Raw genomic sequence first — 16,676 nt, 5'->3', positions numbered from 1 at the left:
GACGTGGCCTTTAGTCTGTAAGCAGCTGAAAACACACAAGCGGTAAACACAGAAAAAAAGGAAGTGCCATGTGACTGTTCTGAAGAAGTCAGTAAACTATGAAACATATAGACAATAAACCACCTTAATATCCCCTAATTTGTGGAGTGTTAGTGGACTTTTCAGCAGCGCAGACAAACCTCTATTTCCTTTTTTCTGAATGAATGCTTAATGGAAGATATTCTTTATGTTTAAGTCTGAACTGATTAAGGATTAGAGTGGAAAGTACGAGGCTAGTGAAAAATCCCATCATGACTTCCTCTATCACATTTCTATATTGTAAGAAAAAAGTGAGGGATTCAGGACAACCAGCCAACTACTCGCAGTCTGTCTATCAAATGTAAAAAATAAATAATTGAGGATTTTTCTTATTTTAATTCAAAATTTTCTAAATAGCGAATTAGCATAATAAATAGGATAGATGCACCATACCCGCCGATCATGCATTCATACCAACAGATAGGATGCCAGCAGCACTGCTCAGTCCCCAAAGAGGAACTGTGGAACACTGGGATCTCCCATTAAGACATCAATGTTTTCAAATTTTACTATTGGACAACTATGCTTAAAGGGATTACTTTGCAGGATTTTTGCCAAACCTAAAATGGTTTGTACTAAATTTCAAAACAAAATAGTTATAATTAAAAAATTATGTTTAACACACACATATTAATACATGTCTGCACTAAGCATAAGACACACTTAAGTTATGGATTGAAGAAAAGAAGAAAGAAAATATTTCAATCCAAGTGATGTGCTAAATAGTTAATGTAGTTGGCCAATTATATTCAACAGTGTAGTATTGGCAGTCTGACTTTATGGAGACATTTGCGGCTAACACTCTTCTGGGGATGTAATGGGGTGTTGTCCAGCAGATGCCCTACTATCAGGGTTTCTAAGACTAAGTATCTGTGGCTGATGCACAATTACTGGGGTACAAGTGACTAATGAACTATAATTGGGATAACTCCTGCTGATGCACTACTATGTGGGTAAAAACGCCATTTAGGGGTGTCTGTTGATGAGACGATGTGGATAATGATGGGGATTCATTGTAATTTTAGTGAGAGATCAGAGCCCATCCCTAACATCCTAGCACTTTGTCAAGTACATCCCAAGGTTCTGCAGCCGCAGGGTCTGGAGAGGATAGTGTAAGACTACTGTCAGATGTTAGACATGAGAGAAGAGGTGCCACTGCCCAGGTACACCCCCTTACCCTACCCGACACCTTGATCATCATACTGTCCGAAACAACCAAACACAAGGAGCATGGAAACATATGGGCAATTATTAAAAAATGGTCATATGTTATATTTCACCTAAGAGAACACATCTGTAATATAGCCTCCATTATTGTGATAGTAGTGTTTTCATAAATACAATATATATGTGGTAGATATGTTGTGATAACTTCAAAACTGTCCCAACCATCTGAATTGAGATTATAGAAATCCATGCACAAGTTTCAGAAATAACCCAATTCCAATGCGTGAAACAGATGTTCCGCAGCAAATCTGTTCCAAAAATACACTTAGAAACGTGGAGAGTTATGAGCCCATATAATTCAATTACTATAATATTACAGAACTGTAATGCTCAGGTGTACAATACAGCAATGTATATGATGCCATATTGGTGTGATGGGGAGAGGTGACCAGCTTCAGCCAGAGATTGGTTCCTTCCATTTCCCATGTATTGAGATGAGACCAATAAAGACCAGTAGTCACCAAATATCTATACGTAAGGGAGTCTTGAGGAATCAGATGAGGGTGAATAGTTCTGTATTTCTCCTTTTTTTAATCAGCCTGAGTTTTTGTTGGAAATAAAAATCTCCATCGAGCAGAACCTTGCAGAGTTTAGTAGGCGGCAACAAAAAATCTTCTAAAGACAACATTTATCTCCAAATAAGTGAAATAGGGTATTTCACATTGCAATAACAAATGTATCCCCATAATGTAAGGGTCATAAGCTTTCATTTGTGAGTAGTAATACAAGCAATTACATAGAATTATGATGGTAAACCAAAACGGCAAAATAACTCACTCTCTACTGCATGATTGTTACCATCCCTCTGTAATTATATATCTAATTTGATTTCACCAGTTAATGAAATTTGAGATAATACAATGATGATTGTATATAATCACAGGAAATACAAATGCAGCATAATGGTGGTGCTGACCGTAGCACTATAAACAAGGGTATTCATACGTATACATCATAAGTGGCTGAAGGTGCTTTAAACAGTCTTTTATATCCAAAATTTTGTGCAATAGTCTTGTTTTCTTCCACAGGATTTTAAGTTATTTTGAAAAAAGTGTTTAATGAGGCATTGAATGCAATACTCTGGAGCTATTCTCCCTTAGAAGCATTGTCACCCCGGCATGTCGGAATATCATACAGCCCCCTACATGATGTCTACAGGCCGGATGATTAAAAAAAGAAATTAATACAATTACCAATTGTATTAATTTAATTGTATTAATTGTATTACCAATCTACCAATCATATATTTTAGTATAAAAAGTTTCTCGGGACACTATGTTTTAAATGTATATGGTAAGTGTTTTCTTTCATTATTTGTCACAGGTGTGTCACAGGTGACAGACAGTCCAGTGGTGTCCGGCAATAGATCGTCACAGCGTTTTGCTTTGCAAAAGGCTTCCTGACTTTTTATTATTCCTGCTGTTTGTATTCAGTGTACTGGGTATCTCCTCTGCTGGGTTTTTATCCCTTTCCCTTTAGGACACAGCAGAGCTCCTCTTCCCTTCAGCTGCTAATTATCTGTATTTCCCCTTGGGTTTAAATACTCTCCTTTTCTCTGGACTTGTGCTGGTGATATTTAGTTCCTTCACAAGCTCTGGATGGAAGCAGGTGGCTTGCACTCATCTGTAGGATCGTTGCTGCTCTTTGCTGAACTTCTTCCTGAGGCATCTGGAGATAAATTGTTCATGTCCTTTCCTCGTGTGCGTGATCCCTGTGTCTTCTTTAGTGTTTAGTGGGGTTGACAAAGAGCTCAACCCATTCGTTCCCTATGTAAGACCCAGAATCTTGGAATCTTGTCCCCTGCTGGTTAATTGGAAAGGTGCTTGCAGCTGTCCTTGCCCTAGGGTCCAGGTACTAGGACTGTGCACGGCCTCCGGACCGGATTCCCGCTGTCGACACCGGCGAGCTACAACCACTTAAGGTCTCCCGCTACCGGATCTCTGTCGCCTGTGGCCCTGCTCTGTCGTCTGCCACCTAGTCAGCTTAGGTAGTCCGGTAGTCCGGGAGCTACAACCCCCGACTACCACTTCACTCCTCTCACTTTCACTGCTCAACTCTTTCTGACTTGTTCCCTCCCCTTTACACCTCAGGACCCCTAGGTGGGTGTCACCATCTGCCTGGCCCTGCCCACTGGTGTGTCCCTAGTGTCCTGGGGGGGTGACTAGGCTTTTGTGGCTTGTGTATGTACCTGTGTGGGGTTGTGCTGGAGGGCCAAGGAGGAGAGAGTCCTGCATCTGGAAGATGGATGCAGTCTCCTCTGACAACCTGATTTTGTCAGGGCCTCACACTAGTAGAAGAAACGTGAAACAAGACACAAACTGCATCTGTGGGAGGCGTGATGAGGAGAAATCACAACTGTAACTCGGCCATACGATCAGGGTCACCCCAGGATGTCTGGAGCAAGTGGGTAAAAGGTCCCTTATGTAGCTGGGTTTAGTGAAATGTCCTTGCCTGAACTATGAGTAGCAGTCCCTGGCTCTGAAGAGGACTACTGAGTTATGACTAACTCCAACTGGGCCGGCTAGGGAAGAATTTAACATAGAGTCGGGCGAACGGGTTGTCAAGGGAACAGTGGTGAAGAAACTGAGGGGTACTTTGCACACTACGACATCGCAGCTGCGATATCGGTGGGGTCAAATTAAAAGTGACGCACTTCCGGCATCGCATGCGACATCGTAGTGTGTAAAGGCTCGATGATACGATTAACGAGCGCAAAAGTGTCATAATCGTATCATCGCTGCAGCGTCGGCGTAATCCATAATTACGCTGACACGACAGTCTGATGTTGTTCCTCGCTCCTGCGGCAGCACACATCGCTGTGTGTGAAGCCGCAGGAGCGAGGAACATCTCCTACCGGCATCACTGCGGCTTCCGTAGAATATGTGGAAGGAAGGAAATGGGCGGGATGTTTACATCCCACTCATCTCCGCCCCTCCGCTCCGATTGGCCGCCTGGCGTGTGATGTCGCTATGAGGCAGCACGACCCGCCCCCTTAACAAGGAGACGGGTCGCCGGCCAGAGCGACGGTCGCAGGACAGGTGAGTCCATGTGAAGCTGGCGTAGCGATAATGTTCGCTACGGCAGCTATCACAAGGATATCGCTGCTGCGACGGGGGCGGGTACTATCGCGCTCGGCATCGCAGCATCGGCCTGCGATGTCGCAGCGTGCAAAGTACCCCTGAGTCCGATGCTGAAACAAATCCCTGTGGGTGGAACAAAACTAGAGCCATCCAGGACTATTTGAATTTATTGCTTCTCACCATGGTGTTAAAGATAGAGCAAGACAGTCTAAGGGTATGTGCCCACGATCAGGACCAGCTGCTTCCTGGACGTGGTGGGTTCTGACCTGTAGGGCTGTGAGTCTCTCCGCAGCTGAACGCAGGAGACCGCAGCTGCTTGTGCCCATGATCAGGGTACAGAGCAGTGTGATCTCTCGCTTGTGTTCTTCCTACGACTCTGCAGCAAAGGATTGACATGCTTGAGGCTTGGCAAGCAGTACTGAAGGTCAGTGTTTGCAGTGAGTTGTACACGCACAGTCTAAAAATCACATCCACTGTGCTTGTACTGTAAAGAGCTGTTAAATGTGAAACTGGACTCCATGTCTAAATCCCCTCATAAGAAGAAGTGCGATTTAAGTGGTTCTAATCACATTGTGGAGGTGGCCGGGGCATGGACTGATAATGCTGGGCTGCTCAGCAGCTGGGGTTCACCCCTGCTCTCGACTACTACTGCCCCGTGCCACCCCTTCAACAGTTGTAAGGGTGAACTGTTTGAGGAAACCTAATAACAGCTCTTAAAAATTCTTCTACGGTAAGACTTAATGCAAGATACTGTGCTTGGCAGGATCCAGAGGTACACTGGTCATCACACTTTAACACCTATAGGGACTGCATCTATGTAATAGCTATTGGCTCGGGAGCGAGCTGCCAAATGAAAGTTGACTAGCTCGGTCAAAACTAGAGAGAGCAGGTAGCGGGGCATAAAAGGGACTCTGTCAGCACAGGGTGACTGTACTAGACAAGTTCAGATGCTCGGTGCATCAGGCAGTGCCAAACATTTAGTGTAATCATCATTTTAACTTTTTTATAAATCAATAGTACATATGAAAAAAAACCTTTGCTTCTTTCTCCTCATGGATTGATCTTTCATTCGCAAAATTCTCAATTCCCAGATAAAATCTGCCTTCAGTGAATACAGATTTTTATATTACTGAGGTAATGGATGGCGTTGCTACTGACAAGATTCTGTTCTATAAGGGATTATAAGGAGGAGGGAGGAGCTGGAAACAGAGGTCCTCCTTCTTCCTTCCTTTCTACATAGAATCTTATAAAAGCCAGCTGCCATCTCATATCTTGGTAATATAAAAATCGATATTCATTGAATACAGATTTTACCCAGGAATTGAAAATTTTGAGAATGAATGGTCAATCCATAGGAAAGAAGTATATTTTCCTGATAAGATATATTATAAAGTTACTTATTTTCATGAGTACTATTGATTTATTAAATAAAAATTAAAACAAGGAGCATGCTTAAGTGCAATATCAAAGAGGTCGCAGCACTTCTCTGACTTTGCACTATTTACCTTTTTTGTTCATCACCAATACAGTGGATTGCCGACCGCTTTGGAATTCTAAAACATTTAAGTGCATCTTCCCACCTACTTGTTTTACCTCTATTTCTATGCCTCCTTTATAATGCCAGAAAAAGGTGGAGATAGATGGAAAACAAGCAGGTGGGAAGGTGCGCTTACGGTAACCCCTTCACCCCCGGGTGATTTTCATTTTTGTTTTTTGCTCCCCTTCTACCAAGAGCCGTAACTGTTTTATTTTTAGGTCAATCTTGCCGTATGAAGGTTTATTTTTTGTGGGATGAGTTGTACTTTTAAGTGAAACCATGAGTTTTACTATATAGTGTACTGGAAAACGAAAAACAAATTCAAAGTGTGGAAAAATTGCAAAAAAAGTGTGATTGCATGATTGTTTTGGGGGTATTTTATTCACCGTGTTCACTATATGGTAAAACTGATTTGTCATTGTGGTGCCTGAGATCAATACAAGTTTGTAGATACCAAACACGTATAGGTTTACTGTTATCTAAGGGGTTAAAAAAATTGAGAAGTTTGTCCAAAAAAATTGGCGCACTTTTTGCGCCATTTCGGCAACCTGTAGTGTTCTCATTTTTCAGAACATGGGGATCAATAATGGCTTATTTTTATATGTCTCAACCTGATGTTTTAAATAGTATGATTTTTGTGCAAATGCTATGCTTTGATTGTCTGTTATTGCATTTTGCGGAAAATTTGCAATTACCAAAAAAACTTATTGTTGGCATTTGGAATTTTTTTGCCGCTACGCCATTTACCAATTAAATTAATTGATTTTATATTTTGATAGATCAGGCATTTCTGAACGCGGCGATACCAAATATGTGTTTTTTTTTTAACCCTTTAATTTTCAATGGGGCGAACGAAGGTGAATTGAACTTTTAGGGGTTTTTTATTTTTTATTTTTTTTTTTACTTTTTTTTAACATTTTTTTATTGTAGCCCTCCTAGGGGACTGTAAGGATCAGCAGTCGGATCGCTGATTCATTTCTATAGATCAGAGCTGCAGAGCTCTGATCAGCTGAAATGCTGTGTTCTTGTTAGAGCCACTGCTCTGCCTGCTGCAGCAGGAACTACATCATGCTAGTGACAGGACTCATCACATGATTTGTTGCTACCATGGCAATCATCGGGCCTCCAATGATGGCGGGGAAAGGCAATTTCCCCACCGTGGCCATTTCAATTGTGCTGTCACATTTTAACAGCGCCATCTAAGGGGTTAACAGGCGCGGGTGGATCGTGGATCCACCTATGCCTGCAAGGCACACATGTCTGTTGTTCAAATCAGCAGACGTGTGGGGATTACCCCTTCATGATTTAGGACGTACCATTACGTCTGAAGTCATGAAGGGGTTAAATGCTTAGCCTGGCCATGATGCACCGAGTGCTTGTACTTGGATAGAACAGTCATTCGATGCTTACAGAGTCTCTTTAATAGGAGACAACACAATCTTACGTAAATACACACTTATAATGGCCAACTACCAAAAAAATACTGAGAGTTTAAATATTGTGTGATACTGCCCCACAGGTATAAAACAAAGAGGTAATTATACCTGACTAGTCCACAGTATCATCTCCCAGTGATGCAAGCATAACAGCCCCCGTATCTACAGTGCATCCGCAGGGTATGTGCAGCACACTCTGGCGATAGAGGCAGAAGTTGGTAGAGCAGGACCAAATAGGAATGTAAGAACGTGCCCACAATGAGTTTTTAGTGAGCTTTAGACGCTGTGTATATTTGCTGCTTCTAAAATGCAGCACCCTACAATTCCAGCAAAGTGGATGGGATTTATAGAAATCCCCTGCCCACTGTGCTTCTTTTATACTCAGCGTAAAATGACCTGTGATGTGTTTCAAATCCACAACATGTCAATTTCTTTTGCAGTTAGGCCGGTTTCAGACGTCCGTGTTTAATCACAAGTCACATGCATGGTTATGGTCATGCGTGTGTCACATGTGTATCACATGTGTGTCACACATGTGTCACATGTGTGACATCTGTGTTTGCATACGTGTGACAGGTAGCAGAGTAATTACAGGTCTTTGAAATAAAAAGATTTTCAATATTCACCAGTATCCAGTGGTGCTATCTTCAGCTCTGCTTCCTCCCTCTCCTGACTGCAGCTCACTATATTCATTGATTATTCACTGCACTGAGGAGCTGGAAGCAGGAGCTTCGCAGGGACAGCACTGGGTACAGCACTGCTGAGGACAGCATCGAAGGGACAGGTGAGTATTCAACAAGCAGTGTGTGCACTGACATTCAGGAGGTCATTGGAGTTCCCAATGAACTCTGATGACATCCTGATGACACCCCCGCGACACCCGCGCTACAACTTCACGGGTTCATTAGAGTTCATTGGGAACTCTGATGAGTCCCCGATGCTGTCCCCGCGATGTGCCGGCTTCCACATCCTCACTACACACACACACACGCACACACACACACACACACCTGGATACTCACCTGTCCCTGCGGTGCTGTCCTCGGCGATGCTGTACCCAGCGCTGTCCCCGCGATGCTCCGGCTTCCAGCTCCTCAGTGTAGTGAATAATCAATGAATATAATGAGCGGCAGTCAGGAGCAGGAGGCAGCAGAGCTGAAAAAGACAGAGCTGGATACAGGTGAATATAGAAAATCTTTCTATTTAAAAGACCCCTGTTTTCTCCAGTACATGTCACACTGATGTCACACGGATCACATTAGTGTGTGATCCGTGTGACACTTGTGCTGCCGGAGAAAAATGGACATGTTTCAGTGTGTGCATGCGGGGACATGAGAGGTCACATGGTCCGTGTGAAAACACGGCCATGTGAGTGCCAGTATAGAATAACATGGGTACGTGTGGCATCTGTGTTAAAAACGGATGTCACAAGTACAGTACAGACCAAAAGTTTGGACACACCTTTTCATTCAAAGAGTTTTCTTTATTTTCATGACTCTAAAAATTGTAGATTCACATTGAAGACATCAAAACTATGAATTAAAACATGTGGAATGAAATACTTAAAAAAATGTGAAACAACTGAAAATATGTCTTATATTCTAGGTTCTTCAAAGTAGCCACCTTTTGCTTTGATTACTGCTTTGCACACTCTTGGCATTCTCTTGATGAGCTTCAAGAGGTAGTCACCGGAAATGGTTTTCCAACAGTCTTGAAGGAGTTCCCAGAGATGCTTAGCACTTGTTGGCCTTTTTTCCTTCACTCTGCGGTCCAGCTCACCCCAAACCATCTCAATTGGGTTCAGGTCTGGTGACTGTGGAGGCCAGGTCATCTGGCGTAGCATCCCATCACTCTCCTTCTTAGTCAAATAGCCCTTACACAGCCTGGAGGTGTGTTTGGGGTCATTGTTCTGTTGAAAAATAAATGATGGTCCAACTAAACGCAAACAGGATGGAATAGCATGCCGCTGCAAGATGCTGTGGTAGCCATGCTGGTTCTGTATGCCTTCAATTTTAAATAAATCCCCAACAGTGTCACCAGCAAATCACCCCCACACCATCACACTTCTTCCTCCATGCTTCATGGTGGGAACCAGGCATGTAGAGTCCATCCGTTCACATTTTCTACAAAGACACGGTGGTTGGATCCAAAGATCTCAAATTTAGACTCATCAGACCAAAGCACAGATTTCCACTGGTCTAATGTCCATTCCTTGTGTTCTTTAGCCCAAACAAGTCTCTTCTGCTTGTTGCCTGCCCTTAGCAGTGGTTTCCTAGCAGCTATTTTACCATGAAGGCCTGCTGCACAAAGTCTCCTCTTAACAGTGGTTATAGAGATGAGAAGGTGGGTCCAAACTTTTGGTCTGTACTGTACCTGAAACTGATGTTTGAAATTGGCCTTACACTGAGTTTTATGTGTGACTTTTCCCATAGTAATACAATAGGTGCAGAAAACGTGCAGGTAAAAATGTACTTGCGTTTTTTTGTGCATTTCTGCTATGGAAACACATCTAAACCGCATGTAATTCACATCTATCTTTATAAATAAAGTTTTGTAGGAGCTAAATTTCAGGAAGTATCAAAAACAAAGCAGCTTTATTTCAAGCATTACCAATACCCACCAAACGAAGACAAAAAATGAAGCGTTAAAAACATAATAACATTTCATGTACAAAAACGCACTCAAAAACGCAAGTAACCTAATTTATAGGTGCAGAAATTCTGCAACATCAAAAACTCACCAAAAGCAAATCGTGGGAAAGCAGCCCAACAAATATTAAGTGTATAATCATCTTTAAAAACCATCTTATTATATACGTATAAAAATAATCTAGATTGCCAGTTCTGCAGGCTCTAGATTTCAATATCACAGAGCATTACTTGCTGCAATGGGTTTACTTTGGATATTCATCTTTTCATAGGTAGAGATTATCCATCACACATTGTACATAATGTACAATAATCTGATGCAGCAAGAACCTACTTACTGCCCTATAGGAGCTCAGCTAGGTAGACCTGAAGAAGAACTGAACCCGGCCGGCTGCAGAAGTACATGGCCCTCGCTGAGCCACAGCGGGACCCTTTAGATCGCCACTTAAAGTTTGGAATTTAAGTTGTTCACAGTCTAAACTGTGTGTGCTATACTAACAGCCAAAATATTGTTTTATTTCTGCTATCACATATTTCTATTCAGAACGGTCATAACTTTTTTTTAGTGCACATGGCCTTACTGTAGTAGCAGCAATGAATTATAGCATAGGCTTTAATTAACGATTAGCATAAGGCTATGTTCACACATTGCGTTTTTTCTTGCAGTCATAACTTGAAGTAAAAATGATGCTTCCAAAAAGCAGGTTTTGCTATGTTTATTGGCTGTGGTTTTGGTTTGTTATTTGTCTAAGGCCCCCTTCACACGTCCGTGAAAAACACGCACGTGTGTTACGGACCGTTTTTCGGGTCCGTGTCCCGTTTTTGTGTCCGTTTTTATGGTCCGTGTGGCACCTGTGTGAATTGCGTATGCTAGCCGTGTTTGTGTGCAGAACGTCCGTGTGTGCGTGTGGAATTAACGTGTATGTGTACGTGTAATGTCCGTGTGTAATGTCCGTGTGTGTGATGCACAATGTCGTTTATAAATGTCGGCTGACAGCAGACAGAGTTGCGCGATGAGAATGAACTCGGGTGAACTTCACCCGACTTCATCCTCATACCGCGGCTCTGTCTGTGTCGAGTACTGATTAGCGGTCACCTGTGAAGGATTCACCGGTGACCGCTAATCCCCCGAGTGACTGAAGTGTCCCCCCCTCTCTCATACTCACCGATCCCCGATCACCGGCGCTGCACGGCATTCACACTGCTGCGGCGGCTTTTACTATTTTGAAAAAGCCGGCCGCTCATTAAACAATCTCCTATTCCCTGCTTTCCCCGCCCACCGGCGCCTATGATTGGTTACAGTGAGACACGCCCCCACGCTGAGTGACAGGTGTCACACTGCACCCAATCACAGCAGCCGGTGGGCGTGTCTATACTGTGCAGTAAAATAAATAAATAAATAATTAAAAAAAAACGGCGTGCGGTTCCCCCCAATTTTAATGCCAGCCAGATAAAGCCATACGGCTGAAGGCTGGTATTCTCAGGATGGGGAGCTCCACGTTATGGGGAGCCCCCCACCCAAACAATATCAGTCAGCAGCTGCCCAGAATTGCCGCATACATTATATGCGACAGTTCTGGGACAGTACCCGGCTCTTCCCGATTTGCCCTGGTGCTTTGGCAAATCGGGGTAATAAGGAGTTATTGGCAGCCCATAGCTGCCAATAAGTCCTAGATTAATCATGTCAGGCGTCTATGAGACACCCTCCATGATTAATCTGTAAATAACAGTAAATAAACACACACCAGAAAAAATCCTTTATTAGAAATAAAAACACACACACATTCCCTGGTTCACGACTTTAATCATCCCCGAAAAAGCCCTCCATGTCCGGCGTACTCCAGGATGGTCCAGCGTCGCTTCCAGCGCTACTGCATGGAGGTGACAGGAGCTGCAGAAAACACAGCCGCTCCGGTCACCTCCACGCAGCTAATGAAGACAGCCGTGCGATCAGCTGAGCTGTCACAGAGGTTACCCGCTGTCACTGGATCCAGTGTGTGTGACACTTATGAGCGACCTTAAACGATCGCAAAAGCGGTCAAAATCGTTTGCCGCGGAGAGGTCGTCCTGAAACCAAAAAATCGTTTTCTGCTTATTAGCGATGTTGTTCGTCGTTCCTGCGGCAGCATACATCGCTGTGTGTGACACCGCAGGAGCGACGAACATCTCCTTACCTGCCTCCACCGGCAATGCGGAAGGAAGGAGGTGGGCGGCATGTTACGTCCCGCTCATATCTGCCCCTCCGCTTCTATTGGATGCCTGCCGTGGGACGTCGCTGTGACGCCGCACGAACCGCCCTCTTAGAAAGGAGGCGCTTCGGTGGCCAGAGCGACGTTGCAGGGCAGGTAAGTGTGTGTGACAGGGTTAAGCGAGGTTGTGCGGCACGGGCAGCTATTTGCCCGTGTCGCACAATCGACGGGGGCGGGTACGATCGCTTCCGATCTCGCTAGCGAGATCGCAGCATGTAAAGCCCGTTTAACACAAAAGGAGCAAAAACAGCAAAAATACAATAGTTACATTTTTGCACTCTCAATGCTTTCAATGGTGAAAAAATGCTGAAAGAATTGACATGCTTTTTTAAAAAACACAGCCATTTGCCATTCCAGTCACGAAAAAAAGAAATTGTGTGCATAAGATTTCTGAGATCTCCTAGCTTTTGCTGGTACTGTTTTAATTTGCATAAAACTCATGAAACAATGCATCAAAAATGCAACGTGTGAACATAGCCTACAAAAAACAGGATGAGAGGCATTGTTAGAGTAGTCAGTTAAGTCCAGTTGTCTTGAGAATGTTTTGCGCTGCCCAAAGACTTTTAACCATCCTACAGAGCACAGCGAGCTGTAGTCTTCATCCCTTTTCCCATTGACGAAACATATATCTCCGATAGATACTGTAGCGATTGCAGATATAGAGAGGTAGAACAGAAAAATAACTGAAATAGTAAAGAAAATGTAACAAAAACCTAATAGTATGAATATAACGCAGACATAATCCATCAACTGGACTTTATTTATGACTTTAATAAAAACAGTACTGGTAAATGCAATTGCATTGTAATATTATGCTTGGAAAGAAACCAAATGCAGCAGAATCGTACTCATAGAAGTGCCATCTTACCTTTCCATGCATTAATAAACGAATGGTCAATGTCACATTAAGACCCCCTTCTGGAGCATTTGCATCGTTGGTGTTCATTTCGGGTCACTTCTTTTAGACAGACCGGACAACAAACTGCTATCTGTTTTTTTTTATTTAACCTGCAGGGACAAAGAAAGTCAATGAAGCAATATGACAAGTACAAGAGGTAAAGTTCTGTATAAATTGCTCCCAGCTGGGAAGGGCGGATATAATATGCAGTATGTAAATGCACCTTGTCTCTCTACCCTGGCTATCATGTCAATTGAGCATTAAGGCCCCGTCACACTAAGCAACATCGCTAGCAACATCGCTGGTAACGAACAACTTTTGTGACGTTGCTAGCGATGTTGCTGTGTGTGACATCCAGCAACAACCTGGCCCCTGCTGTGAGGTCGTTGGTTGTTGCTGAATGTCCTGGGCCATTTTTTAGTTGTTGCTGTCCTGCTGTGAAGCACACATCGCTGTGTGTGACAGCGAGACAGCAACAACTAATGTGCAGTGAGCAGGAGCCGGCTTCTGCTGAGGCTGGTAACTAATGTAAACATCGGGTAACCAAGAAGCCCTGTCCTTGGTTACCCGATATTTACCTTTGATACCAGCCTCCTCCGCTCTCACTGCCTGTGCTGCCGGCTCCTGCTCTGTGCACAGATAGCTGCAGCACACATCAGGCAATTAACCCGATGTGTGCCGTAACTAGGAGAGCAAGGAGCCAGCGCTCAGTGTGCGCTGCTCCCTGCTCTGTGCACATTTAGCTGCAGCACACATCGGGTTAATTAACCTGATGTGTGCTGTAACTAGGAGACTGGGGGCTGGTCACTGGTTGCTGGTGAGCTCACCAGCAACTCGTGTAGCCACGCTCCAGCGATCCCTGCCAGGTCAGGTTGCTGGTGGGATCGCTGGAGCGTCGCAGTGTGACAGCTCACCAGCAACCTCCTAGCAACTTACCAGCGATCCCTATCGTTGTTGGGATCGCTGGTAAGTTGCTTAGTGTGACTGGACCTTTAGACTTACATGTAATTACCCTAATGGGCATACAATTAGTAATTCTCCACTCTTATTTCCTGTTTGCAGTTCTATACTATAAAATGACAAGTAAATCTAAACTCAGCATATCTCACCCTTCACCAACACCTATCAACCGCCTAAAAGATTCTCGGCAAATCTAGTAAATGTAGCTCGGAATACTAACAGGATCCCATTTATGTTTTCATTCTTTCAAACTAGAAAAGTGCATGCTTTGTTAATGATATTCAAAGGAAATATAGTAAAGGATATTCCAAAGCACACACAGCAGGTACAGGAGCATTAGAGCATGATTATACAACTGATGCAACTTAAAAGGAGGTTGCCAGCTCCTTGAAGACAGAAAAAGAAATACTTATTTTTCTTTTATTGAGAGTCCGAACCTATGACTTAACAATGTCATCTCTTTCAATCAGATGATCCCAGCTAAAGATGACAGAATTGTGTTTGTTAGTCCACAAATTGTGATTTCAGGGATTTCAGTCCAGCTCCCTATTATAGAAATATGTTCTGCACTGAGCTGAAAATACTTTGTTCAAATTATGCTCCACAATACACTACATGTAAAATAACAATTATACTGGACTGTCACAATGCCCAAGTGTCTATAGCATTTTATATAAAAAACCCATAAATAGAGCACATAGATAATATGTTGTATAAGATATGTAATTAATACAAGAACATTGATATATTCTAGAAGATTTCAAGTGTAAACCAATTTAAAACACTTGACTAAAAAGATCTACACTTTCAAAGTACTGACAATAATATCTACAGTATTTACAATTGCAGGTTTTATTTTAGTATAATAACAGCTACAATTAAAAATACCCCTCATTGATACCAAAATTCCACCCAGGCTAGAGCAGAGGTCCCCAAGCTTTCTTACCAAGAGAGCCACATTCATCTCAGTGATGATCACGAGCCACATCCAGCTCTGAGAGATGGTCACGAGCCACATTCAGCTCTGAGAGATGGTCACGAGCAACATTCAGCTCTGAGAGATGGTCGCGAGCCATATTCAGCTCTGAGAGATGGTCACAAGCCATAATCAGCTCTGAGAGATGGTCGCAAGCCACATTCAGCTCTGAGAGATGGTCGCGAGCCATATTCAGCTCTGAGAGATGGTCGCAAGCCACATTCAGCTCTGAGAGATGTTTGCTATCAACATCCAGCACTGAGAGATGGTCACAAGCCACATTCAGCTCTGAGAGATGGTCGCGAGCCATATTCAGCTCTAAGAGATGGTCGTGAGCCGTTTTCAGCTCTGAGAGATGGTCTTGGGCCACTTTTAGTGACTCCTCCCCTCTCAGTAGGAAAATTTGTCTGTATGTGATTGATGCAATGAAAGGAAACAGAGGTTGAAACATCCGCAGACTGGGTCATAGTTAACAGTTCAGAACCACAAAGGTCAGTATTAGACCCTCTTGTTTTAATATACTTTATTTATTAATGATCTTGTTGAGAGTAGGCAGTATAGAATTTCAATATTTGCAGCTAATACTAAACTCTGTAAGGTAATCAAAACAGAGGAGGGATTTAGGATAATTAGTCGCATGGGCCAAGAAATAATTTAGGCTTAACATAGATAAATGTAAGGTAATGCATTAGGGCCGAGGAAATAAAGTGTAAAATAATGTATTAAGTAGTAAAATACTGGGTAAAGTTTTCAATAAAAATTATTTGGGGGTATTTGTGGACATCAAACTCAACTTTAGTGACTAGTGCCAGGCAGCTGCTGCCATGGGGTATAAAATCAATCATGAAAGAGAAATAAATGCTTACAACAAACATAGTTTTACCTATATATAATAATCTGCCACTTTCGGAATACCATGTACAATTTTTGGCCACCTAACAACAACACAGATTTATATATACAACACAGGTTTATATATTCATATTCTATATGAAACAAAAAACAAAGAATTGTGGTTTGAGGGATAACAATGAATATTTTATTAACTGGCAAAAACCATATATTTTATGACACTCTGAAAATGCATGTAGGAAACAGGAGTCAAAAAAAGGGTATCCAGGTATTCAGTATATAGGTAATTAAGTCACATTATTGCTGCAAGAAAATACATGTCTGCAAAGGATACAGGGAATAAAGTGTCATGTGCAATACAATTACTATTACCACAAAAGCAGAGGGATTGCATAAACATTGCACACTGTCCCATATAAAGTGATATACATATCCTAGTGGATCAAACAAGAATTTTTGCAGCACATATATAACAAGTCAGATAACAGTCATATATATATATATATACCAGTACCCAGAGGTGGAGGTACCTGGCCACTCTTACCTTGCCTGGTTGACAAAGCTACAAGCGAAACGCGTCCCTCGGGCTTGGTGTGAATCCCCTCCACCTATATATATGACTGTTATCTGACTTGTTATATACAGTCATATTGAAAAAGTTTGGGCACCCCTATTGCACACTGTCCCATATAAAGTGCTATACATATCCTAGTGGATTAAACAAGAATTTGTGCA

The 16,676-nt window shown here is 42.8% G+C and overlaps 1 protein-coding gene across 7 annotated transcripts in view; it reads right to left on the bottom strand.

Annotated features, from left to right (window-relative positions):
- The window catches only part of LOC142243250 (poly(rC)-binding protein 3-like), a 1,512,260-nt gene that overhangs the window by 182,458 nt on the left and 1,313,126 nt on the right, over nt 1-16,676 (bottom strand). For all 7 annotated transcript variants that reach the window (XM_075314940.1, XM_075314939.1, XM_075314946.1 and 4 more), the window contains one exon: nt 13,124-13,263. In XM_075314940.1, coding sequence (XP_075171055.1) covers nt 13,124-13,201 — 78 coding nt within the window. In that variant the 5' untranslated portion in view covers nt 13,202-13,263. The remainder of the gene's footprint in view (nt 1-13,123; nt 13,264-16,676) is intronic.

The sequence above is a fragment of the Anomaloglossus baeobatrachus genome, chromosome 6, assembly GCF_048569485.1.
Source record: "Anomaloglossus baeobatrachus isolate aAnoBae1 chromosome 6, aAnoBae1.hap1, whole genome shotgun sequence".
NCBI lineage: Eukaryota > Metazoa > Chordata > Amphibia > Anura > Aromobatidae > Anomaloglossus > Anomaloglossus baeobatrachus.
This window is presented reverse-complemented; position numbering and strand designations above follow the sequence as displayed.